The 25061-nt window shown below is 40.2% G+C and overlaps 1 protein-coding gene across 1 annotated transcript; it reads right to left on the reverse strand.

The window, feature by feature from the left end:
• Positions 1 to 308: 308 nt before the first annotated feature.
• On the reverse strand, positions 309 to 24980 carry ERP27 (endoplasmic reticulum protein 27; the record flags this gene model as incomplete). Its single annotated transcript, XM_081249118.1, has 8 exons — positions 309 to 356; positions 1162 to 1359; positions 2491 to 2616; positions 6638 to 6754; positions 21477 to 21614; positions 23323 to 23420; positions 23790 to 23924; positions 24959 to 24980. The coding sequence occupies 8 exons, from the start codon at positions 24978 to 24980 to the stop codon at positions 309 to 311; spliced, it is 882 nt and encodes a 293-aa protein (XP_081105244.1).
• Between the last annotated feature and the right edge of the window lie 81 nt (positions 24981 to 25061).

Consider the following 25061-nt stretch of genomic DNA (forward strand, 5'->3'; position numbering starts at 1 on the left):
TTTCTCATAAAGCCTCCATCCAGTGGTATGTATGACAGTGCATGGGCCTACTCAGTATGAATGCAGAAGAGAAAATCAGAAGGGTAGAGGAAATTTAAAAGAAAGGGAAAGTAGAGTCAATGAGATTTTAAGGAACAAACTGGAGCCGTGCGTGTGTGTGTGTGTGTGTGTGCGTGTGTGTGTGTTTGTGCGTGTACATGTATGTGTAAAGTCTGGTGATCCTGTTTACTGTCTCTGAGGTTTGGGTCACCCCTTTTTATTTGGCATAAAGTAGCTACTTGGTCCTACACAGAAGAAGCAGGGAGAAATCATAGTTCCATCTTTGACGTCTTTTCTTCTGATTCATGATTTTCTCTCTGAAAAACACCATGAGACTGATATTCAGATTTGGAGTCCACTCTTGTTTTTGAACTCTGAGATTAGCAAATTGAGCTATTTAATTCCTCCTGAAAGTCCTAAATCCATCTTCAATTTTTATCTCATGGACTCCTCATATGGATTTACTTGTTTCCCACTGATGTTGTACACAGAATGGTAAAATCCAAAATTCAGCTCCTTTGAATATGCAAAACCTTTCCAAAAATGTTTTTGGAGTTCTGTTCCCATGACTATATCTTAAAAAGCATCCCAACTCTGACCATCATATCCTCCTATCCCTTTACTCTTTCCTTTTTTTATACTGATACCATTTTTTCACCTTTAATATTGATAAAGATCAGAAAGCTTGAGAACACATTGTGTGGACAAAGTTTGGGTAAAACAGACTTTTGTTTATATTATTGGGGGATGAGAAACAGCTGGAAAAAAACTGGAAACAATCTAAATGTCTATCAATAAGAGAATAGTTAAATAAATCATGGTCCATCAATACATTAAAATTCTGTGTAGTTGGTTAATAAACTATAAGAAAGTTTTCACACATGAAATGATACTTCATGTTAAGTAAAAGAGTCAAGCTGTACAATAATATACAATAGTGTATAATACTCTGTCAATTATGCAAAAGAAGAGGGTGAGTGCATGTATTTATATGCACATTTCCTATCCCTTTACTCTTAATCAAATCCAGTGGAGGTCAAAGAATTTTTATTCAACAGGAAATTAAAGGGACCAAGAGGGGAAACAAACCTCAACTTGCTTAACCTGTAGTCTCACACTTACCAACCTCTTCCCTTTCAGGAATCCATCACAAAAGTTTTGCACGTGCTCTACTGAGACTTCCGTTATGGGCAGTGTATCCCACACATCATCCAGAGTCTGGTAAATTGCCAATGCAGGCAGCTGAGACTTCTTTAGTTTGAAAAATGATATCACCTTCCCATTTTGCTTCACACCACTGTCCACCAGAATAAAAAGAATCTGCAGTTGGAGAAGTTTGGGAAAGAAAGATCTCTCTGAGGCTCTCGGGGGGAAGAGACACCTTGTGATTGTTGGAGTTTACACTGATGGAATTTAGGGTCTGTGCCACACAATTTAAAACTTCATTGACTTAAAATGAATTTCTTCTTATTTTGCATTGTTTTGGTTTTTTATCCCTTTGATCGGGTTTATTTAATTTTAAGACCATAGAACTGGAAGAGACTTTAGGGGTTAGGTAAGGGAGAAAGTATGGCCTATTGGCTAAATGTGGAGAATTCTTTTTAAATGTTACCTGTAGTACTTTCTACCTGTGTGACTTTGGGTACATTACTCAGCTTCCCTGAGATTAGGTGTTCTCATTGGAAAAATGGGCTTTTGTTGGGGGAGATTGAATGAGAGAATGGATTTAATATTTCTAGTACAGTTTTTAGCATATAGTAAGTGCTTGAAAACTGTTAACTATTTTATATTATTAAATCAAACCTTCGGCCCAAAGTGGAAATCTTCTTGATAATAGTCTAGAGAGTTATCTACGTTTAGTAACACTGAAAACTTCCAGTGCTAGGGAAACAACCACCAGAAAGTCAGCTTGTTTTATTACCAGACAGCCCTTGTCATCGAGGTCTCTAATTCAATGCAGTAGCCTTGAAGTGGTTGAAGTTTTAGTATTTCAGTAACATAAGCAGAACAGCACAAAATAGGGAAGGGAAAGAAATAAATATTTATTGGACATCCAGTGGGCACTAGATACCTGACAGGTGTTTTAGATGAGAAATAAGCCCTGAGGTCTAAAACTTCAGAGTTCATAGCAAGGAGTAAATAAATCGTGACTAATAGGTGATTTTTATTTTCAGTTTCTTTGGGTCTCTATTTTCTCTGCACCCATCAAGGCATAAAAAAAGAAATAGACTTACTGCTAATGGAAGATATGATTAAATACATCTTTAATAGTATAAAATATATCTTAAGTTTTAAATCAGAGTAATGGGATTTATTATGCCCCAGGTCTCACTTTGTTATCTCTTAACCTGATGTATTTTCCTCATTTATCTCACTTCCCTGGTCCCATATCCCTTTTTCTAGTGTCTTGTTGCTGAGTATTCAAAAAGGTATTTCCCAGTCCAGACTTACCTTCCCCTGGAAGAGCTTAGCTGCTTCCTGGTATCTGTGCAAGCTTTCTTCATACTCTGGGGAGGCCTTGTTCATCATCAGTAGAAGATGAATTGGAATCATACTATCAAATAGGCCAATTACAGCCTGGGAAATTGAAATGTATTGAAGTAGAATGAAAGTGAAAAGGAGGGAAAAAAAACATTAGTGACAACCAGTGAATAGGTACACTAGAACATAAATGAGAGCTGTCCATCCATCACATCAGTGGCAACTCCGCCAAGATGGTTCTGAGTGAGTCTCACCCTCTGGTTTACATGCAACTGTGTAGTTTTCTCCTCTCCACACTGAATAGGGCTGAGCTGAGTAACCAAAGGGATATTGCAGTAATGCTGGAGGGTGACTCCAAGGTTAGGTCATAGAAGACATAGTGGCTTCTGCCTTGTTCTCACTCGTATCACTTATTCTCTTATACTGGTCACTCAAGCAGTCTTATGAAGAGATTCGCATGGCAAGGAGCTAAGGTCTCCTGCTAACAGCCAGCACTGACTTGTCTGTGACTGAGCCATCTTGGAAGCAAACTCTTCAGCCCCAGTCAAACCTTCCCATGATTGCCTCCCTGACCAATGGCTGCCACTTCACATGAGCCCCCAGATTTGCAGCACCTAACCCTAGCCACTTCCAAACGGTTGACCCACAGAAACTGTGCGAGACAATCCATTTTTTTTCTGTTCTAAGTTGTTAAATTTTGGAGTAAGCTGTTATGCATCAATAGGTAACAAATACACCATGGAACATTTTAGTCACCTTTTAAACCCCCTTTCATGTTGCAAGAACAGCCAGATGCACTTAAAATGTGGACTTTGCATGTTAGTAGTGTATACTTTTGAGTGCTTACGATGTGCTGGGCACTTTTTTCAGGTCTTTACGTGTAAGAACTAATTTAATCCTCAAAGTCCTGGTTTTATAAAAGAAGAAAAATTGAGGCCCAAGATCTCCTAAAGTCATGAAAGTGTTGAACTGCAATTCACAGCAAGCAGTGTGGCTCCAGAGTCCATGATCTTAACCAGCAGGGTGTACTGCCTCATACACAGCTGATGGCAAATCCTCAACAAAACCAATTCAGCCCTCAGCATGGTTGAATCAGACCACCTCAGGTCAGCCATAAGGGAAGCTCTTCAGGAGACCAGAAGCATTGGCCCTTTTTTGCTGATTAGAGATGGTCATTCCCCAGGACGTTGTCGGTGATGGAGGGGAGGGGACAGCTGTGAACCAGAGGGAGGAGAGAAGATAGAGTGTAAAACCCTGGCACGGGTTCCCTTCATTTCCCTTTCCTGAAATAGTGCTGCAACTGTCGCTATTTTAAACAAAATCCCATTCCTTTTCACCCCTCGCTTCTAAATACAGAAAGCACTGCTGTAAAACTAGCATGTGCACAAGAAGAGAGAGTGTGGTGTGTTAAGGAATCTTTGGGCAGAGTCCCAGGGTGGTGGGAAGGTGAGCAACTAGGTAGGATCCTTCCAGAAGCTACACACTACTCTGTAGAGATTTTTTTCAGCTCTACTGGCCAACATGTAGGTAAGGAGAATTCAGTGAGTTCTTTCCCAAAACTCTCTCCCTGGAGTTTCAAACCAGGTCTTACATTTTAAGTTTGGGAGATTGGATGCTAAATAATTGTCTCTTGTTCTACTAGATTCTGCTACTTAAATTTAGAGCATGCATCTGCTCTCCTAGAGTGGAGCTGGAGAATAAATCTTGAGAAGAGTCAAAAAAATCAAAGCTGAGGAGTCAAATGATATAGTTGTCTTAGCAGAAGGGATTGAACACAGCAGAAGTGATTAGTTTAATTCTAATAGATTAAACAGCTGGACTTTCACCTTGAAGCCAAGTATTGAGTGTGTGCCTTAAAAATGCACAGGAGGCCAACTACATGGCTATGAATTTCTGCCCAGTTGCTACTGATACAAACCTTTGTACCAGCGACAGATGAGAAACAACTATAGTAGTGTGGGCAGGTCACCAGTTGAGAAAAACTACTTTTTGGAAATGTACAAGTCACAATAAAAGTTGGACTTGCTTCTCTAAAGAAATTCTTTCCTAATTTCTTCTTGATGTGATTTGCTGTCACTACTAATATGGAACTTAACAAATGTCATTGGTCTATAAGATTAGAGATGGACCAGGCATCAGAGCTCAGGAAGGCTAGCCCTTGCGTCTGCCCTCGTTCACCTGCAGAACTCCAGGACCCTGGACCATAAGTTCAGGGACCGGAAGATCATCTTTTCTGGTCCCACATTCACTCCTGGCAGCTTTATAGACACAATGACCAGAATGATGATGGTCTAGGAGAAAAATGCCTTTTCAATTATTGCTGCCAACACCCCTGAGGTGCGTGTGTTTGGAATCCTGGCAGAAGTGGAAATGGAGTCACCATTCCATGGAGAAAAACATGGTGTGAGAGGTGGACAGGAACTTAGTCAACAGGAAAAGGGATGTCTTCTGTCGAAGGCTGTGTGGGGCAATGAAAACACCACAGGACTCAGTCAGACAGACCAGTCATAAAAAAATCAGGGCCAGGGCTGTCACTGAAGCTCAAATTCCTAGTCATATGGCCTTGAGGAAGTTACTTCACTTTTCTGAACTCCCATTTCCTCTCCAGTAGAAGAGGAATAGACAATATGAGCTAATGCATCATCAGTTAAATTTTCTGACTTAAAAGATGCCTTTTCCACTTACTGTGTAATCTTGAATGTTGTTTGGAACTTAAGAGTTCTCTATGAAATGGACATAATAATTTCCTCTCTTCTACCTCAAAGAATCTCTGTGAGTATTAAATGAGAAAATGGTGTGAAAGGGCTTTCTAAGTTCTAAAAAGCATGACATGCATATAAAGTACTGTTACTAGAGAACGCATAGCATTTCTGAGCTGATGTAGATCACTGGAAATCAACACTCCATCAGTCTATGATTTACGTACAGGAAGGCAAAAGGCAGGACATGCAAGGTAATTCTAGAAGCTGTAGAGTGTTAGAAGGCCAGCAGGACAGGTGGACCAGCACCTTCACCCAGGTTTCAGGCAGCATGCAACACCCAAGGAAGACAAACCCAGAAAGAAACCTGAGACCCCTTGAGGGTCTAGGCCAGACCAGGAAATGTTAGTTACTAGTCCACAAGGAGATAGGCACAGAAAATGGGAATAGGTGTATAAAAACTTTAAAGAAATTTTACGTCGTTGCGACATCCAAATACGTGATTGGTGGGCTTTGTTTTTAAACATTTCATTCGTCTATTAATTTACTTTTATTGTATTTTACAAAAGTATTGGCCACCAATGCTTTAGGAAAACAAAATGGACCTTCAGCATTTTTGCAGTTGTGGCAAGCTCACAATCTTGCTGCCTTCACTGAACTCTCTCAGGTAACCAAACTCAGAAGTTTTTTTTTTTTTAAATTAATTAATTAATTAATTAATTTTGCGGTACGCGGGCCTCTCACTGCTCTGGCCTCTCCCGTTGTGGAGCACAGGCTCCAGACGCGCAGGCTCAGTGGCCATGGCTCACGGGCCCAGCCGCTCCACGGCATGTGGGATCTTCCCAGACCGGGGCACGAACCCGTGTCCCCTGCATCGGCAGGTGGACTCTCAACCACTGTGCCACCAGGGAAGCCCCAGAAGTTTTTTTTTTTTTTTGCGGTACGCGGGCCTCTCACTGTTGTGGCCTCTCCCATTGCGGAGCACAGGCTCCAGACGCGCAGGCTCAGCGGCCATGGTTCATGGACCCAGCCGCTCCACGGCATATGGGATCCTCCCGGACCGGGGCACGAACCCGTATCCCCTGCATTGGCAGGCGGACTCTCAACCACTGCGCCACCAGGGAGGCCCTTCCCCAGAAGTTCTGAATTAGTCACCTCAGCACTGCACTCTCTCTTTCTTACTAGTCATGTGACGTCATTTAACTTTTCTGTTTCTTCCTTTGTTGTGTAGGGACAAGTCTATCAATCTTAAGGGTTGTAGAGGGATGGCAACATAAACAACTAGGTGTTCAATTAATGGTGGTTAATATTATTATTGGTCAAAAGATCAGAACTCCTGGAGGAAAGGATTTCTGCTATGAAGGCAAGTACCCTCCCTGACATAGGGACTTAAGGGTCTGCAGACAGGGGCTATTTACCATAGGGTTATACTCTGTCACCAAATGGAGGTTGTTTCTCTCAATGAAATGGCTTAACTTGGTAGCATCCATGCTTTCAATGTCTTCACTCTTTAAATCCAGTTGTTTGTTATCCACCTGGGTCACACAAAAAGGATAAAATTGTCACTGTCTTCATTCATCAATAAATGTTTCTAGACTATTTACCACATGTCAGGCACTAACTAGAGCTCTAAAGACAGAAAGGTAAATAAGAAATGTTCCCTGCCCTCTAGGAACACACTGTCCTGTGGGACACAGAGAAGTAAACAGAAACATCACACAGAATGCGGCTAGTGTCATCACAGACCCATTTGTCACCTAAGGAAGAGCAGAAAAACTCCCAGGAAGAGGCAGCTCCACAAGAATGGCTAAGACTTGTTCAGATGAATGAGGATGGGGGTGGGATTTTAAATAAAGAACAGTATTTGCCAAAGGCAAAAAGATGCGAGATGCCCATTCTCGAAGCTGCAGTTTGTTTAGCTTGACTCTAGCAGTAGATGTTAAGTGCGGGTAGAAGAGAGACATAGACAGTGGGGTAGGCAGGGCAAATTCCCAAAGAGCCTTGAAGTCAAGGTAGGTAGATTAAACTCTAACCTGAGGGCAAGGGGAGACACTTACAGGATCAGATTTATGTTTTATTTATGTACCCTTCTAATGTGAAATAAAACACACATATAGAGAAAAGCACAAAACAGAAAATATAAACCTCAGTAAATGATCACAGAACAAATAACTGTGGAACCACCACTCAGGGAAAGAAATAGAACATTGCCAGAATGCCTGAAGCTCTCTGTGATCCTTTCTAATCAATAATCCATTAGTTTTCTGCCAAAGTGACCATTATCCTGACTTATGATGACCATCTTCATCCTTTCCTTTATAGTTTTACTGCTTAAAAATGCATCTCTTAATGTTATAGTTTAGTTTCATCTTTTTAAAAACATTATGTAAGTGGAAACAAACAATTTTTTGTATGTGTATCTCAATTCTTTTGCTTAAAATTTTGTTTATAAGAGCCATCCATATTATTGCATTTAGCTATAGTTTGTTCATTTTCCTTGCTCTATAATATCTGATTGTATAAATATGCAAAGCATTTATTCATTTTACTACTGATGAAAATTTAGACTGTTTTCAGCTTCTGGTTATTAAAATAAGGCTGCAATGAACACTCTTGTTCATTTCTCTTGGTACTCATGTCTCTATATCTGTTGGGCATGTATCTAGGATTAGGATTTGATTGTAGGATATGTGTATTTTTGACATGTATTTTGATGTGTGTTTGGGAGACAATGCCAGACTATTTTCTAAAATGGACAATAATGTACATTTGCATCTGTACTGCTGAAAATGTCCCATTGTTCCACATCCTTGCCAACACTTGGCATTATCCTCGAATAATTTTGATAATAATGAATAATTTTATTCATTTTGGTGAATATCTGGTAGTATCTCACTGTGGTTTCACTTGTATTTCTCTGATTAACCAGTTGTATATCCATTTCTTTGAAGTGTGTGTTCAAGTCACTTGCCTATTTTTCTAATGAGTTGATCCTTTCTTTGCTGATTTGAAGATGTTTTATATATTCTGGATATGAACCTTTGTGGTTTTATATTATATATCTTTTCTCACTGGGGACTTCCCTTTTAATGGTGACTGCATATGAACAGAAGGTAATTTCAATGTAGTCAAGTTGTTAGCCTTTTCCTATAACTCGTGTGTGTTTTTGTTTCGTTTTGTTTAAAGTGCTTTGACTACACCAAAGTTTTGAATATATTCTCTTATTTTATCTCCTAGAAACATTATTATTTTGTCATTCACAATGGATCTAAAATCTACCTGGGACTCATTTTTTCTTCCTTCTTAAAATGATGCTTAGATTCTGATTTTTAGTATTACTCTTCTCTAAAATACATGTTTAGGGGCTTCCCTGGTGGCGCAGTGGTTGAGAGTCTGCCTGCTAATGCAGGGGACACGGGTTCGAGCCCTGGTCTGGGAGGATCCCACGTGCCGCGGAGCGGCTGGGCCCGTGAGCCACGGCTACTGAGCCTGCGCGTCTGGAGCCTGTGCTCCGCGACGGGAGGGGCCGCGATAGTGGGGGGCCCGCGCACCGCGATGAGGAGTGGCCCCCGCTTGCCGCAACTGGAGGGAGCCCTCGCGGAGAAACGAAGACCCAACGCAGCAAAAATAAATAAATAAATTACTAAAAAAAAAAATAAAGAGCCCTTTTCCAGCACGTTAAAAATAATAATAATAATAAAAAAAAATAAAATACATGTTTAACTCTCCATATTTCCCTTTATAAGGCTATGGATGCCTTCTAAATTCATAAAATTTTTATGTATATTTTATTATCATTCAATTCAAAATGTTTTCTAATTTCTGTTCTTATTTTTCTCTAACCTATTGGTTATTTAGAAGTGTATTTTTTAATTTCAAAATGTAAGATTTTGGGGTTATATGCTTGTTTTTGATTTCCAGCTTAATTTCTACATTTTATTTTTATTATTTGTCAACTTCTGTATATGTGATATGTGTCTTTAAAATTATGCATATATTATAGTTTTTGAATACAGTATTCTGCATATGCTCATCAGGACACTTAGTTAATTTATAATTCAAATTATATATATATATATATATATATATATATATATATATATATATATATTTTGTTTTGTTTTGACTAGCTTATTCTCTCAATAGAGGAGTGTCAAAATCTTCCAGTATGATTGTGGACTTAACCATTTTTTCTTACAATTCTGTCAGTTTCTTCTTATATATTCTCAAGTCATGTATGCAGATTTAGAATTGGTAAATCTTCCGGGCAAATTAAAATTGTTGTCTTTATGAAGTGTCCTTCTTTATTCCTAGGGATGCTCATTGCAATAAAAGACTATTTTGTTCATACTAGTATACTTATACCAGCATTCTTTTAGAAGTGTTTACATGGCATATCTCCATCCTTTTACTTTCAACCTATCTTTATACTTTACATATGTCCCTATTTTTTAAAACATTGTATCTCTTGTAGAAAGCACATAGTTTTATTTTTAAATCCAGTCTGATAATCTTTGCCTTTTAATTGGATTATTTTTATATAATGTAATTACTAATATATTTAATTAAATATGCATTTTTCCATTGGTTCTGCCTGTTCCAAATCTCATTTTCCTTCATTTTTTGCCTACTTTGAATCCATTGAGCACTTTTTATTATGTCTTCTTTCTCTTTTCTTTGATTCAGAAGTTACACATGCTATAATTATTCTCCTAAGGATCACCAGCATGTGTTACAACATGCATACTTTACTTATCAGAATCTAATATTAGCTGGCAATTCTACCTTCTTCTTGGATACTGCAGACATTAGAACATTCTAATACACTTTACTTCCTCCCACATCCGTCCATGGCCCACACTCAAGACTTACAGGCGATTATTGTTCTGTGTGTTAATTCTAAATCTCACAAGACATTATTATTATTGTTATATAATCAATATACATTTACATTTATGCATATATGTACATTTAGTTTCTTTTCATTTCTTCCTGCATTTTTGAGCTTCTATCTGGGAATTTTTTCCCTCTGCCCAGAGAACACATTTAGTATTTCCTTTAGAATGAGTTAGATCTGTTGGGTGACATATTCTTTCAGTTTGATTGTTTAAAATATGCTTATTTCACCTTTAGTTTTGAAGGTTATTTTTGCTGGGGGTAGCATTCTTTGTTGAGAGTTATTTTCTTTCAGTTTTTGAAAGATATAATTATTTGTTTTCTGCATTCCATTCTTTCTATTGAGAAGTCATCTGAGAATCTTAACATTATCCTTCGAGCTTACTTTGAAGGTAATCTTTTTTGTCTGATTTAAGATTTTTCTCTTTTTCTTTGACTTTCTGTTATTATACTATGGCATGGCTATGGGTAAATTATATAGATGATACATATATATAATTACATATGTGTGCAGGTGTATGTAGTGTGTGTGTATATATATATGTGTGTGTATGTGTGTGTGTGTATTTATATATTCATATATGATCAGGGGTTGAGGTGACTCGAATCTGTGCTGCAGCTCTTGGGAGGGCTGATCTACTTATGGTTCATCTTTGATTTTAGGGTATTTCTCTTTAGGGTCCAAAGTAGAGCAAAGGATGTCTTACTAGTTTTACCTCCTACTTCCCCTTGTGGTCCCTGAACTCCAACATTTAATTTTCTGGCTCCTTGAATATTGCAAAAATGCTAATAAACCTCTCAGCCTCTCTGCTCCTCCTTCTAGAAATGGTTATGTCCCCCAGATGAAAAGCAGTCCAAATACAGGGTTCATCTTTTTGGGTTTCCATTTTATTTTAGATCTTAGCCTAGACATTCCCCCTTCTCTTGCTGGTTCTCCAAGGTCTTTCTTTAAAATATTTTTTTTTGCTCAGCTTTTTCAAAAAATTATCCTTAGTCGAAGGGATTGTCTAGTTACCTGGTCTGCTATCCCAGATTTGAATTTTAGAGCTGCCTTTCCATGATACTCATGTATGTTGAAAGATAGGATGTCATATTGCCAAACATTGTTCCCAGAAGTTTCCCATTCCCCTCTCCCATCTCCTCATGCCCATAGAGACAGAAGGTAAAGCATCCATCACCCATAGCAACTATGCCTACAGATAAAACTGTCAGGGCCAGATCCTGAACAATTCTGCTTCCTGAAATAGTTTGGGTCACTTTTCTTTCTTTTTTTTTTTGTGGTACTCGGGCCTCTCACTGTTGTGGCCTCTCCAGTTGCGGAGCACAGGCTCCGGACGCGCAGGCTCAGCAGCCACGGCTCACGGGCCCAGCCGCCCCGCGGCACGTGGGATCTTCCTGGACCGGGGCACGAACCCGCGTCCCCTGCATCGGCAGGCGGGCTCTCAACCACTGTGCCACCAGGGAAGCCCAGTTTGAGTCACTTTTGAGATCTTTGGGCCACCAACACTTGAACACTCCTTAACTCTTTCCCTTTATCTGCTGTCTTATATCGGTCCTACCCCATCAGATCTTGCCCTGGATCAGAACCATCTTCTATTTTTCTCTTCTTTTCTTCAAGGTGGTCTCTCACTGGGTTAGTTAAAAGCAATATGAACCTCCAAGAAACCCAATGCACTCTTTATGGTTAATTTTATTAATTCTGAGTCTATTTAGTCATATCTGGGTATTTCTCTTATAATCCATTTGTGTTCAATTATTTGTTGAGTGCCTGCTGTATATTAGGTACTGAGGCCCAGAAGTACTGACCTCACTCAGATGGCAATCATTTTATTTCATGATTGTTTTTCACAACCCAAACTTATGAAATACATAATGCTGAGGTACAGAAAATGTTTGTCTTTCAAAAAAAGAATTTTGAAAAAAATTCAACAAAACCACAGGATATTTTAAAAGGTGAACTCCTTTTGCATATTTAATTGTTTTAAAATTCACAAAGTTTCAGTAGAAAGCTTGGGGCAGAAATATAAAAGCAGGAGAAAAAAGTCTTCCTAGGTGGAGTCCTTGCCCACCTTTCTCCCATCCCTCTCCTCTAGTTGGTAGAGAAGAAAGTGAACACAAAGGATCTTAAAAGCTGCTTAAGGCCACCTGACATGTCTCCATCCTAAGGCTTTGCTAATTGTGCAACCATCAAAATCGTCATTATAATCACAACCAGTGTCCTTTTAATCTTTAATACGTTAAAATATTTCCTGATTATTTTTCTGGAAACTTGCAGGTCTGGTGTCTAAGCTCAGGGGACAGAGCTGTGGTCTGAGCCAGGAGTTCCTCCCTTTCTGCTCCCTTTTCCAGGCAAACCCTCACATTTCCCAGAACAAGACGAACAGGAAACGCCAGCTCCTCCAGGTATTTCTGGACTTAAGGAATGCTGTATACTGGAAGCACCGCGGTTCAGCGGTGATAAGATTCTCTAAGAAGCAAACAGCTTTAATAAAAACCACCCTCCTGAAGCCTTTCCAGTTGGTTGGGCTTCTTTGAACGAAACATACCCGATTATTTCTCTATTTCTTAAACCAAAAAACTCTGGAACGTTCATGTGTAAGGTTCCTGGAAACAACATTTGAAAGGAATTCTTTCTCCTGTAAAGGGAATTTATTTGCCTAATGCCCTGGAAAGAAAACCCAACCCTGGAACCAAGAGTGGGGAAAAATTTTTACATATTTTTCCAGTTTTTGGAAAGAATTTTCCTTGAAAAATCATATTATTTTTCTCCCCAAGAAAAGAGACACCAGAATAAAAACAGTAAACAGTAAACCAGAAGGGTTGTCACCTTACAATATAATTTTGAGGTTCCCCAAGGGAATCAGATGTGGATTATTTTATGTTTCAGACACTGTGTCCTACCAAGGGATTTCATCACTCCTTTTCTGCTTATTAGTATTCCAGCAATATTCCTTTGAATTCTGCTCAATTTCTCTAATTAACAAACCAACAGTTCATAAAACATATTAAAGTTGTCTTAGTTTACACCAGTTACAATGTTAAATATCTGGGCTATCATGGAGAAATCATTTGTTTAACAAATGCCCTCATGTCTCTGGGTTTTTTGTTTTTGTTTTTTTTTACATCTTTATTGGAGTATAATTGCTTTACAATGGTGTGTTAGTTTCTGCTCTACAACAAAGTGAATCAGCTATACATATACATATATCCCCATACTTCCTCCCTCTTGCATCTTCCTCCCACCCTCCTTATCCCACCCCTGTGCTATGCGGCTGGTTCTCTGGGTTGTTTTTATAAGTTGCTTAGCTTACCATATACTTGGTAAATATATACTACTTTAGAAAAAATATTTAAAAATTTGACGTATCTTACTTCTTGCCTTTCTTATCAGTTTATTTTTATGCACTGGTTTCTTCTGATTCTCTGCTTGGAAAGATGCATTTCTTATAATAGGTTTCCAAGGAATAATTGTGAAAGGCATGAAAGGATGCCTCTACTGTGTTTCCATCACTGTCCCACTGGGTCAAAGTTAGGCTAATTATATCTCTTTTTTGGCATGTGAGATATTAGTTCCCCAACCAGGTATCAAACCTGCACCCCCTGCACTGGAAGCACAGAGTCTTAACCACTGGACCACCAGGGAAGTCCCTATATTTCTTAAAATAGAAGTGATTGAGAATACTCAAAATGAGGTAAACATTCAAATAATATCTGAAATTCCAGTTTAGGACAGGCTCATGGCTTATTCAACATGGGATTACATCTCTGTTGGGGCAACATTAAGAGTCCTGTTGAGAGTGGTGAGGGTTGCTATCACTCTCGCAAAAGACAAGCTCTGTCCTCACACAGACAGGTTGTCATACACAACTTACTATTGCTCCATTTTACATTTTTCCCAATCGCATGTATATAGTTGGCCTGCACTATTTTGGCAGGTGATGCGTTCCACAAATATAGCATTTGTCAGTCTCTCATCTCTCCAACATAGTTGTCAACTCATATTCCCACTTATTGTTTCAGCTTATTTCTAAACACGTTCTTACAGTGGAAATTTACTGTAGGGACAAATTCTGAAATTTCTTTGCCAAAATATGCCATGCCTAGATTAGCTCTTGAGAAATAATCCTGGGGTTTGATTAAATAATGCCAGGGAAATAGAGAAATGGTTTAGGAGAAAGTGTGTTTCTTTTCTTTTTTTTTAAGTCTTTAGAATGAGGAGCATTAGAGTAAATAGAATCTAGGTGTAAAAACATCGGTTTTCTTTATCCATTCATCTGTTGATGGACACTTAGGTTGCTTCCATGTCCTGGCTATTGTAAATAGAGCTGCAATGAACATTTTGGTACATGACTCTTTTTGAATTATGATTTTCTCAGGGTATATGCCCATTAGTGGGATTGCTGGGTCGTATGGTAGTTCTATTTTTAGTTTTTTAATGAACCTCCATACTGTTCTCCATAGTGGCTATATCAATTTACATTCCCACTGATAGTGCAAGAGGGTTCCCTTTTCTCCACACCCTCTCCAGCATTTATTGTTTCTAGATATTTTGATGATGGCCATTCTGACTGGTGTGAGATGATATCTTGTAGTTTTGATTTGCATTTCTCTAATGATTAATGATGTTGAACATTCTTTCATGTGTTTGTTGGCAATCTGTATATCTTCTTTGGAGAAATGTCTATTTAGGTCTTCTGCCCATTTTTGGATTGTGTTGTTTGTTTTTTTGTTATGAGCTGCATGAGCTGCTTGTAAATTTTGGAGATTAATCCTTTGTCAGTTGCTTCATTTGCAAATATTTTCTCCCATTCTGAGGGCTGTCTTTTGGTCTTGTTTACGGTTTCCTTTGCTGTGGCACATATATACAATGGAATATTACTCAGTCATAAAAAGAAATGAAATTGAGTTATTTATAGTGAGGTAGATGGACCTAGAGTCTGTCATACAGAGTGAAGTAAGTCAGAAAAAGAAAAACAAATACCGTATGCTAACACACATATATGGAATCTAAGAAAAAAAAAAAGAAAAGCTCATGAAGAACCTTGGGGTAAGACAGGAATAAAGACACAGACCTACTAGAACATGGACTTGAGGATATGGGGAGGGGGAAGGGTAAGCTGTGACAAAGTGAGAGAGTGGCATGGACATATATACACTACCAAACGTAAAATAGATAGCTAGTGGGAAGTAGCCACATAGCACAGGGAGATCAACTAGGTGGTTTGTGACCACCTAGAGGGGTGGGATAGGGAGGGCGGGAGGGAGGGAGATGCAAGAGGGAAGAGATATGGGAGCATATGTATATGTATAACTGACTCACTTTGTTATAAAGCAGAAACCAACATGCCATTGTAAAGCAATTATACTCCAATAAAGATGTTAAAAAAAAAAGATGCCTAGGGCTTCCCTGGTGGCGCAGTGGTTGAGAGTCCGCCTGCCGATGCAGGGGACACGGGTTCGTGCCCCCGTCCGGGAGGATCCCACATGCCATGGAGCGGCTGGGCCTGTGAGCCATGGCCGCTGGGCCTGCGCGTCCGGAGCCTGTGCCCCGCAACGGGAGAGGCCACAACAGTGAGAGGGCCGCGTACCGCAAAAAAAAAAAAAAAAAAAAGATGCCTAGTTGCTGGGAGAGGATTTGGATGGGAAGAATAAAAATAATAGCTAACCTATCTTAAAAAAAACAAAAGAAACCCAACAATACACTTTTATTATCTTCAGTTTTGGAGGTCAGAAATCCAATATGAGTTTCATTGAACTAAAATCAAGATGTTGGTAGACCTCCCAGAAGCTCTAGTGAAGAAAGACATTTTCTTGCCTTTTCCAGCTTCTAGAGACCATAGCCATTCACTGGCCCCTTTATCCATCTTCAGAGCCAGCACCATAGATAGCATCTTCTCTCCTCTTGGACCTCCTGTATCCCCCTCATAAGCATTGTTGAGATTACATTGGGCCCACCAAGATAATCCAGGATAATCTCCTCATCTCAGGATTCTTAATCACATCTGCAAAGTCCCTTTTGCCACATAAAGTAACATATTCACAGGTTCCAGGGATTAGAATGTTGAAATACTCATGTTTTCTCTAAAACATTATATGTTAACCAAAAACTAAATCAGATAATAAAAAAATATATATATATATTTTTGCGGTACGTGGGCCTCTCACTGTTGTGGCCTCTCCCATTGCGGAGCACAGGCTCCGGACACGCAGGCTCAGTGGCCATGGCTCACAGGCCCAGCCGCTCTGTGGCATGTGGGATCTTCCCAGACCGGGGCACGAACCCGTGTCCCTTGCATCGGCAGGCGGACTCTCAACCACTGCGCCACCAGGGAAGCCCAATAAAAATATTTTTAAGAAATAGAAAAAGAAAAAAAAATCGGTTTTCTTCAGGGTTAAATACTGTATAAAGTCACTATAATATGGTAGAAATGGTAGCTTTGGACTCGGTCATGCTGGGGATGAATCAGATGTCTGTGACTCTTTAGTTGTGAGAGTCTAGATACTGGAATCAATCTCATGGAACTTTAGTTTCCTTATTGATAATACAGGGATAATAATAATAATTTCATCAGAGTCTTGTGAGAATTCAATGGTAGAACCTTGGGAAACACCTGGCAGAGTGCCTATCGTAAATTAGGCACAAAAACAAACACATGGAGAGAGAGGCATGGACATATATACACTACCAAACGTAAGGTAGATAGATAGTGGGAAGCAGCCGCATAACAGAGGGAGATCAGCTCGGTGCTTTGTGACCACCTAGAGGGGTGGGATAGGGAGGGTGGGAGGGAGGGAGACACAAGAGGGAAGAGATATGGGAACAGATGTATATGTATGATTGATTCACTTTGTTATAAAGCAGAAACTAAAAAAAAAAAAAAAAAAAGCCATGAAATTCTAGACCTTAGATGAAAGTAGGTACCAGAAGATTGCAACTGGCTCATGTTTCCCAGTGTTAAAAAGAGGAGTCTTAACTGCAGACGTAAAAGGGTCTCCTCATGGGCCTACATAGAGTCCACAGAGACCAACTGGCAGGAGTCAATAAAGACCATGTCCCTCATGTAAGGACATCCATTAGCTCCCAGACCATCCCTGCAGGACTCAGGAATTGACCATTGTTTCTAAACACTGGGATCATCTTCTGAAGGGCACGATCTCATTGTGTGATGTTTTCTGAACGTGTTAAAAGCAGAAACTAACCACCATTGTAAAGCAATTATACTCCAATAAAGATGTTAAAAAAAAAAGTTTTTTCAGTGCAGAAATTTGAAATACACCACAATTTTAAAAACCCTAAAAAAAAAAAAAAAAAGAATAGTCTTGGTTGATGTTCTTTAAAAAAAAAAAAAGTTATTCCAAACTCCTGAACAATAATCCTAGTAAAATTTGGACTGAATTTTTGAAAGTGTAAACTGAGAAAAAAAATGTTTATCTAAAAGCTGTCACCGCAGAAGCTGAACCTGTCCCAGACCTGCCAATGGAGTAGGGCAGAAGCCAGGGTGCTTGTTTTTGGTATGGAACATAAATAATCTTGTCCCCAGAGGTTCCAAGAGTTCACTCAGAGTAGGTCTGTCACTAGTGGGAAACAATAAACAGATTCTAAAGGAGAGCGAGCAGCTCTGGGAAGTCATCAACAGGGCTTTGTAAAGAATAAATTGTAAACAGAGGTAGTGCATCCATTACAGGTTGTAAAGCCTGCAGAGACATTGGAAGCAACAGCACTTGTTTTTCTTCCCCACGTGTGTATCCTGGTGGTACTAGGACTTTAAATCAGGCTTTCATAAGATCTATAAACAACAAACTGGGAAAGAAGTACTTGTGGATCTGTAGCTAATTAGAATTTTTGTACTGATAGATTGCTACAAATAGTTCAACAGTACAATGAAATGCATTAGTGTAACCTTCCATATCTTTTCTTTTTTTAAATTTTTTTACTGAAGTATAGTTGATTTACAATGTTGTGTTAGTTTCTGGTGTATAGCAAATTGATTCAGTTTTATATATGTATATTTTCATATTCTTTTCCATTATGGTTTATTACAGGATATTGTATATAGTTCCCTGTGTTATACAGTAAGCCCTTGTTGGTTATCTATTTTATATATAGTCTGTATCTTTCTCACCAAAGCTCTTCACAGAAGAGTTTGATTTCATCCTATTTTACAGTGCAAAGCTGCAACTGCTGTCCAGGTGGGGGAAGAATTGCTGAAGGGACTCAGGCATCTTCAGACATATTTTTAGGAGTGAGTAAGTTCTGAAAACACTTTCTGAGTGTCTTCTAGGTACCAGAGACATACTGTAGACCTTGGAATACAAAGACGAATAAGTCATGGTTTCTGCCCTTGAATAGCTCATGGTCTAGTGGGGTAAAAGGTGAGACAGACACAGAAATACATGACATGGCTTATAAAGTGGTAAATGAAAACAGAGACATGGACATTTAGAGGAATAGTTAGGCCAATTTGGAGATTCCGGGGAGGCTTTCTGAAGGATAAGCTGCTTGACTGGATTCACTGGGATATGAGGAGGAGTTAGCTGGGTGAGGCTGTGACAGAGGCCCTGCTGGGAACTGGCATTCTGAGCAGTGAAATAGCCTGTGTGATGCGGTGGAACTATGCTGTGTATAGTTGGGTATCGAGAGGGTAGAGCCCAGGGTGGGAATGTGCTAGAAAAGGGAATGGAGAAGTAGGTAGTGCCACATCATAAAAACTACATGTTTAAATATCTTGATTTTGCTCTCTTAAGACATGGGGAATATTGAAGAGTTTTTAAGAAAGACGTGTCATGGTCAAATTTCCATTTTATATCCATCATTGTGACACCAACCTAGAAACTTTAAGAAGTAGTAAAGGGAGATCTATGAAGAAGATATTGAAAATGTTTATGCCAAAGATGCTAAGAATCTAAGCAAGGAGTGAAATAGAAAGAGTGGAGGAGAACATAGGCTCAGTAGGGTAGGAGGTATGATTGGTAAAGGTTAGATACTGAATGAACACAGCCATTCAGTGAGACAGTGTTTTAGAGGGAAGAACATGGTTCAGCAGGTACAAATGACAAATTCAGTTTTGACAAACTTAAGACTGCAGTGCTTATGAGGATATTCAAACAGTTATATCCAGCAGGCATTTGAATCACAGGAGAGGTCCAGGCTAGAGGTAAAACATTCCAAATCCTCAACAAACACATCAATCGTCAAACACGAGAAAGAATTATATCACTGAAGGATTACACATTCATTCAGTAATTGATTCCTCCAGAGGCATAGTACAGAGGAATTTAAGGCAGTGAAAATACTGCAATACAGTAATGATAGATTCACGTCATTATATATTTGTCCAAAACCATAGACCATAGGACACCAAGAGTGAACCATGAAGTAAACTATGGAATTTGGGTGATTAAGATGTTTCAGTGTAGTTTCATCAATTGTGACAAATGTACCACTCTGGAGGGGGATGTTGATAATGGGGGAGATCATGTATGTATGGGGCAGGAGATAAGAGGAATCTCTATGTCTTTCTCTTAATTTTGCTCTGAACCTAAAACTGCTCCAAGTAAATATTTTTTCAAAAAGTAAAAAAAAAATTGTTCATTCACATATTCATCTATTCACCAAACATTTATGAGTATCTGCTACATGACAGGCACTTTTAAATGCTCGGTGGTTGAAGTAATGAACAAGACAGTCTTTGCCCCCATGGAGCATGGATTATATAACCTACATTGGGAAGAGCATTGAGTCAGGCAGTACTACGGGGGGAGGAAGAAAATAACCCAGGGAGACGAAAAGAAGAGGTGGACCAGGAGAAGGAGGTTCCTACGTCAAGGAAAGAGAGAATATTAAAGAGAAAAGAGAGGCCAACAATGTCAAATATGGCAGAAATGTTCAGTAAAATAAGACTTAAAGGGTATTCATTGGATTTGGAAATATGGAAGCCACCCTGAACTGGATGAAAGCAGTTTTAATGGAGTGGTACATAAACTAGGTAGTTTAAGGGCTTCAAGAACGTTGGAGACACTGAGTAGAAAATACATTTAAAAGACAGTTGGATGGGGAATATGAGATAGATAGGATGCAGGTGAGAGCAGGAAGGACCTTCAGTCCAGAAATCTTGAAACTTTAACTTTTGCTCAATTTCTCATTTCCAGTGGACTCTGGTCATTTTCACCTTGGTGTTCCACCAACAATGTAAACTCAGCAACAAAATAAAGCATCAGAAATCCCTATTTCTGTTATGCCCTCACTATTCCTAGGTACCCTGGCTTTAAACCTCGCCTCCTTTCCATAATTTTGATATCTAATCTTTGCAGGACCTGCCTTTTCTTCACTTTCTGCTGCTTACCTCTTTGCTACAGATCCTTAGTACATGATCTATGTTGTCAACCTAATAAAAGTTCTCTCTACTCTTGTCTCTTTGCCTAACAATCTGTCTGACTCATTGCTGCCAAAATAATTTTGTGAACACATTTCTGTTCATATTATTCCCCTGTTCTAAAGGCTTGAGGGGCTGCCTAGTGCCAACCAACTTAAGTGCAAACCCTTTAAGCTGGTATTCAAATTTCCTCACAATATGGTTCCAATCAAGCTTCTCTGTCTTTTATTCATTTTCCCAAAACATGTTCCCTGAGATCCAGTCAAGTTGGCCTGATCACTGTTTCCCAAGTTTATTTTTTTTCCCCCATGTTGGCCATGAATTCTCCTCTATTTTGTCCAAATTTTGTCTGTTCTTTAATCCCAGTTCAGTTGTCTCCTTCATAATTTATTTTGGTCAGAATTCCTACCCTGCCTTTATCATTTGAACCCTTGTAATATTTTATCCATGGTGATGCTCTTTGTATTATAGATACGTGCATATTACGTTTACAATCTCTACTATATTTGTAAGATCTATGAGAGGGGAGAATATACTCAATGTGTTTTTATTATCATTATCTTGCATAGCACACAGAGTAGTTGTTGCCACATGTTTGATGAATGTAAGTGAACTCTCAAAGGTATGAAAATATAAAATTTTAGAGCTCACAGTGACCTTACTGATGATATGGTCAAACTCTTTTATTTTATAGATGAAAGAACTGAAGTGAAAAAATGTTCAGTGACCTGCCCAAGTCACACGGCTGGTCGGTGACAAGGCAGTGCTCCAAATCTTATGTCCTGACCCTCAGTCCAGGCTTCTTCTCATTTCATGACAGCTTCTGTTTAGGAAGCTTGAGTTGAGCCATTGTCCTTGTCATCATGGTCCCTGACTCAGGCAGCACCATTAGTGTTCAAGACCTAGACTCCTTCCTGGTCTCAGAAGTCTGTACAGCCACAACCCAAGGAAAAACTGGGAGAAGGCTGGAGCTGCCCACCTGACTTACCAGACGAAAGAGGGAAATGGTGTTCCCAGAAACACTGTAGTGGGCCAGAACCTCGGAGGCAGTGCTGATTCCAAATGACACATCTTGGAAATTTTTCACCACACTGTGGAATAGGGACACTGCTGGTACTTCTAAATCCTAAAAACGAGAAGAAAAAAACCCCACAGGTTGTTTTTGGAGGAGAGAGACAGAGAAACAGACTAGGGAGTCGAAATGTGTTCACTCATATCAGAAATCATAGTGTCCAGTGAGACAACATTGACCTCTAAAAATGCAGGCTGGATTTGCAGCGACACTGTTGAATTTTCCAGGCTAGGTGGGTTAATAACACTGTGGCTAAGCCTGGGACTCTTGTCTGGCTTTACCATAGAACTTTCAGTTTATTAGTAGCTGAGAGGGGTCTCAAAATCATAGAGGCCTGCAGAGTTGGGCTGCACTGTCATTGATATACCCGAGGGGGCAAATATTTGGGGAATAATTTGTGGAAGAAAAAAGAAATGCAAAAATCAGAAATAGGTGCTGTCAAAAGGGCCAAAAAAGAAAATAATAAAAATAAGAGAAATTAAAGTGGAAGCTTAGAAGGTTTATTAACAAAGGCTTGTGTAGGATGTAGAGGAACAGTCAGTCCTCTTTCCACTGTGTGTAAGCCATCAAGATACTGTTCATGCTTTGGTCCAATTCTAGAACCCAGGCCTGCAAGACAGAGCAGGGAAGCCTATTTTGAGTGATGATTCCAGTCCTTCTATAACAAGCTGGCATTTCCCTGCTGTCATGTGACCTTTGTCCTCAGCAGCTCCAGGCAATAAACTAGAGTGAATGTATTTGTCCCTTACATCTCTAGCTAGAGAAGGAGATGTGCTAAGAGAAAAGATCATGGTTAGCCTTGCATCTGGGGTCAAGCAGAGGGAGTTGGCACCTTGCTCATCCAAAAGGGTGTGTGGAGTTCATTCGAGGTCATGAACAATTGGTCATCAAGGCTTCCTCTTTTTTTATTCTGCTCTTTAGAATGGAATTGCTCGTGAATCAAACAACGACACCCGGTGGTCATTTAAGTTATTGCACCCAACTCCACTTCCTTGGCACTCCTGCCTGTCTGAGGGTGGCTGTTTTTGTCTACAGTTCAGATCTCTCATCACTGAAAAATTTGCTCCCCGGTCTTCCTACCCGACTTACATCTCATCAAGGCTATTTCCAGCTGTGTACACAGAATAGACAGGGTGATGATGAGTTGGAATTAATGAATGGAAACAAGACAAGAAGGTCTGCCAGGAGAGAGCAGGGGCTTGATCAGCTGTGAGAATCTCCAGATATTGCCTCCAGGCAAATAGAAAAATGCTGGAATGATGCCTTCTCCTTTATGGCTGCTTTTCTTAGCCAGGAAGCCAATCTGGAAGATGGAGGCTAACACCTTCAATATACAAAATGCCATCCTTATTCAACATTTCAGAGCAAATAAAGAGAAAGAAGCATAGGGGACTACTTATTTGGTAAGAGGCTCTAGACTGGAGGCAACTATTGACAAATGCGTTGCCTGGATGATAGAAGTTGGGTTATTCTGGCCCCTGCCTCAGAAATTCAGATACTGTCCAAAGCTTCAAAGCATCCACAGATGGGGAGACCCAGTCGGCAGTCTCAGAACTCTTGAAGCAAGTGTGAGGAAGACATAATTCAGAGACTGGGAATGGCTAGAAATTGAGAGATCTTGATGGACAAGCTTAAATCAGACTCTGTACCCTTTGGCTGCTAAGGCAGTGTCATCTGGCCAGCAGGTGACTAACGTGGCTCCCTTAAGGTAGAATATTTCTGGTTCTTTGGAGGAACGACAGCGGGGGGTATCTGGACAAACCTGGAAGAAGCCTATGACAGCCACCTCAGCAGCAGCGACGAATTCCATGGCAGCCTGGACATCTGTGAGCCGCAAGGGTTCCCGGGCACCGGGACCATCTAGGCAGAGACAGAGGAGGGTGGGGGGAGAGAGAGAGAGACAGAAGTTTTGGGCGTACTGAGTAGCGAAGAAGCAGCTCTAAATCATAAGGGCATCTCTACTTTTTCTCTTCATACTAAGGCCAATGAGATTTAGGAGTGCAGTTATCATTCCAAGGCTTTATTTGTTTATTTTTTACTAACATGGGGAGGGGAGTCCCCACAAGATAGCCTATTTCTGAAGGAGAATGCCAGATTAGGTGGGGCAGATCTTTGTCCAGCATCTCCTGGGAAGTTTCCTAGGTTTGGAGGACAAATACCCAGAGCCCTATCATGCTCCCTTCCCTTCTTCCAACAACACTTTCACCCCATGGTGCTCTTTTCTTTTACCTGAGGATTCCTGAACTTCTGCAGCAACTTCCGGGGATAGTTTGCATGTGAAGAGACATAACAGATACAGGCGTCTGAAAGGCATGGCCCCCGTTTCCCTGCTGCTGCTCCGAGCCCCGGCCGTGGTGTCTGCGGCTGCCGATTCAGGGCAGCCCACTCTTCAGCTGACTGTGGTGTTAGTCAAGCTCTGGGAACTTTGCAGCTGGCTCTGGGATGGGGGACCTTCAACTTCTGAGATAAGAGATGGAGTTCAGTGACAGGGCCTCAGAACAAAATCAGCTAGAAGAAAGTCAGGTCAGTTCATTGAATTTTTTTTTTTTTTCGGTACGCGGGCCTCTCACTGTTGTGGCCTCTCCCGTTGCGGACCACAGGCTCCGGATGCGCAGGCTCAGCGGTCATGGCTCACGGGCCCAGCGGCTCCATGGCATGTGGGATCTTCCCAGACTGGGGCATGAACCCGTGTCCCCTGCATCGGCAGGCTGACTCTCAACCACTGCGCCACCAGGGAAGCCCAGGTCAGTTCATTTAAATAAAGTATTCTGTGCTGGGTGTTGACCTATGCACTAGAGATACAATGATAACTGTGACCTGATCACCTCTCCCAGCCTAGATTGTTTATGTGAAAAATGGGCAAATGAACAGATTGTTTAAATATAAAATGGAAAGTGATTATAACATTGGGAAACTCACAGTGTGCTAGGAGAGGATGAACTAAGGACATTTTAAACACTGGTGGGGTCCAGTGAAGGCTTTCTTCCTTCTGGGGATGCCTAAACAGAGTCCTGGGTAAATAAAATTTTACGAAGCAACGAAGGTGGAAAGGGAGTTTCTGTAAAGAGCCAAAGCACAGAGATGTAAACGTGGTGTGAGAGAGAGAATTATTAGTAATTTAGTATTACCAGAAAACGGAATGATAAATCCAGGCAGAAAGGCACGCTGGGACCAGATCGCAGGGGGCTTTATATTCTAAGTGTAGGAACTTGTCTTATTTCGTAGGTGATGGGAAGCCACTGAAAGGTCTTATGCAGGAGAGAAACAGTGCCTGATGTGGCCCAGGTGCCTGTGGAAATTCGAGAGATTCTCACGGGCAGAGGGATATATAAGTCTCAAGCTTAGTAGAAACTTCTATATGATAATACTATAAAATAAAATAAATTGAGATTTCCTACCATTCCTATCCTGAAAGCTCATTGCCCATCGCACTGGAACAGGGGAACAAAACTGTTCCCAATGATGTAACACCACGTGTACCGTGCTCTGAGGAAACTCATG

The sequence above is a fragment of the Mesoplodon bidens genome (genome assembly GCF_964165515.1).
Source record: "Mesoplodon bidens genome assembly, chromosome: 11".
Taxonomy (NCBI): Eukaryota; Metazoa; Chordata; class Mammalia; order Artiodactyla; family Ziphiidae; genus Mesoplodon; species Mesoplodon bidens.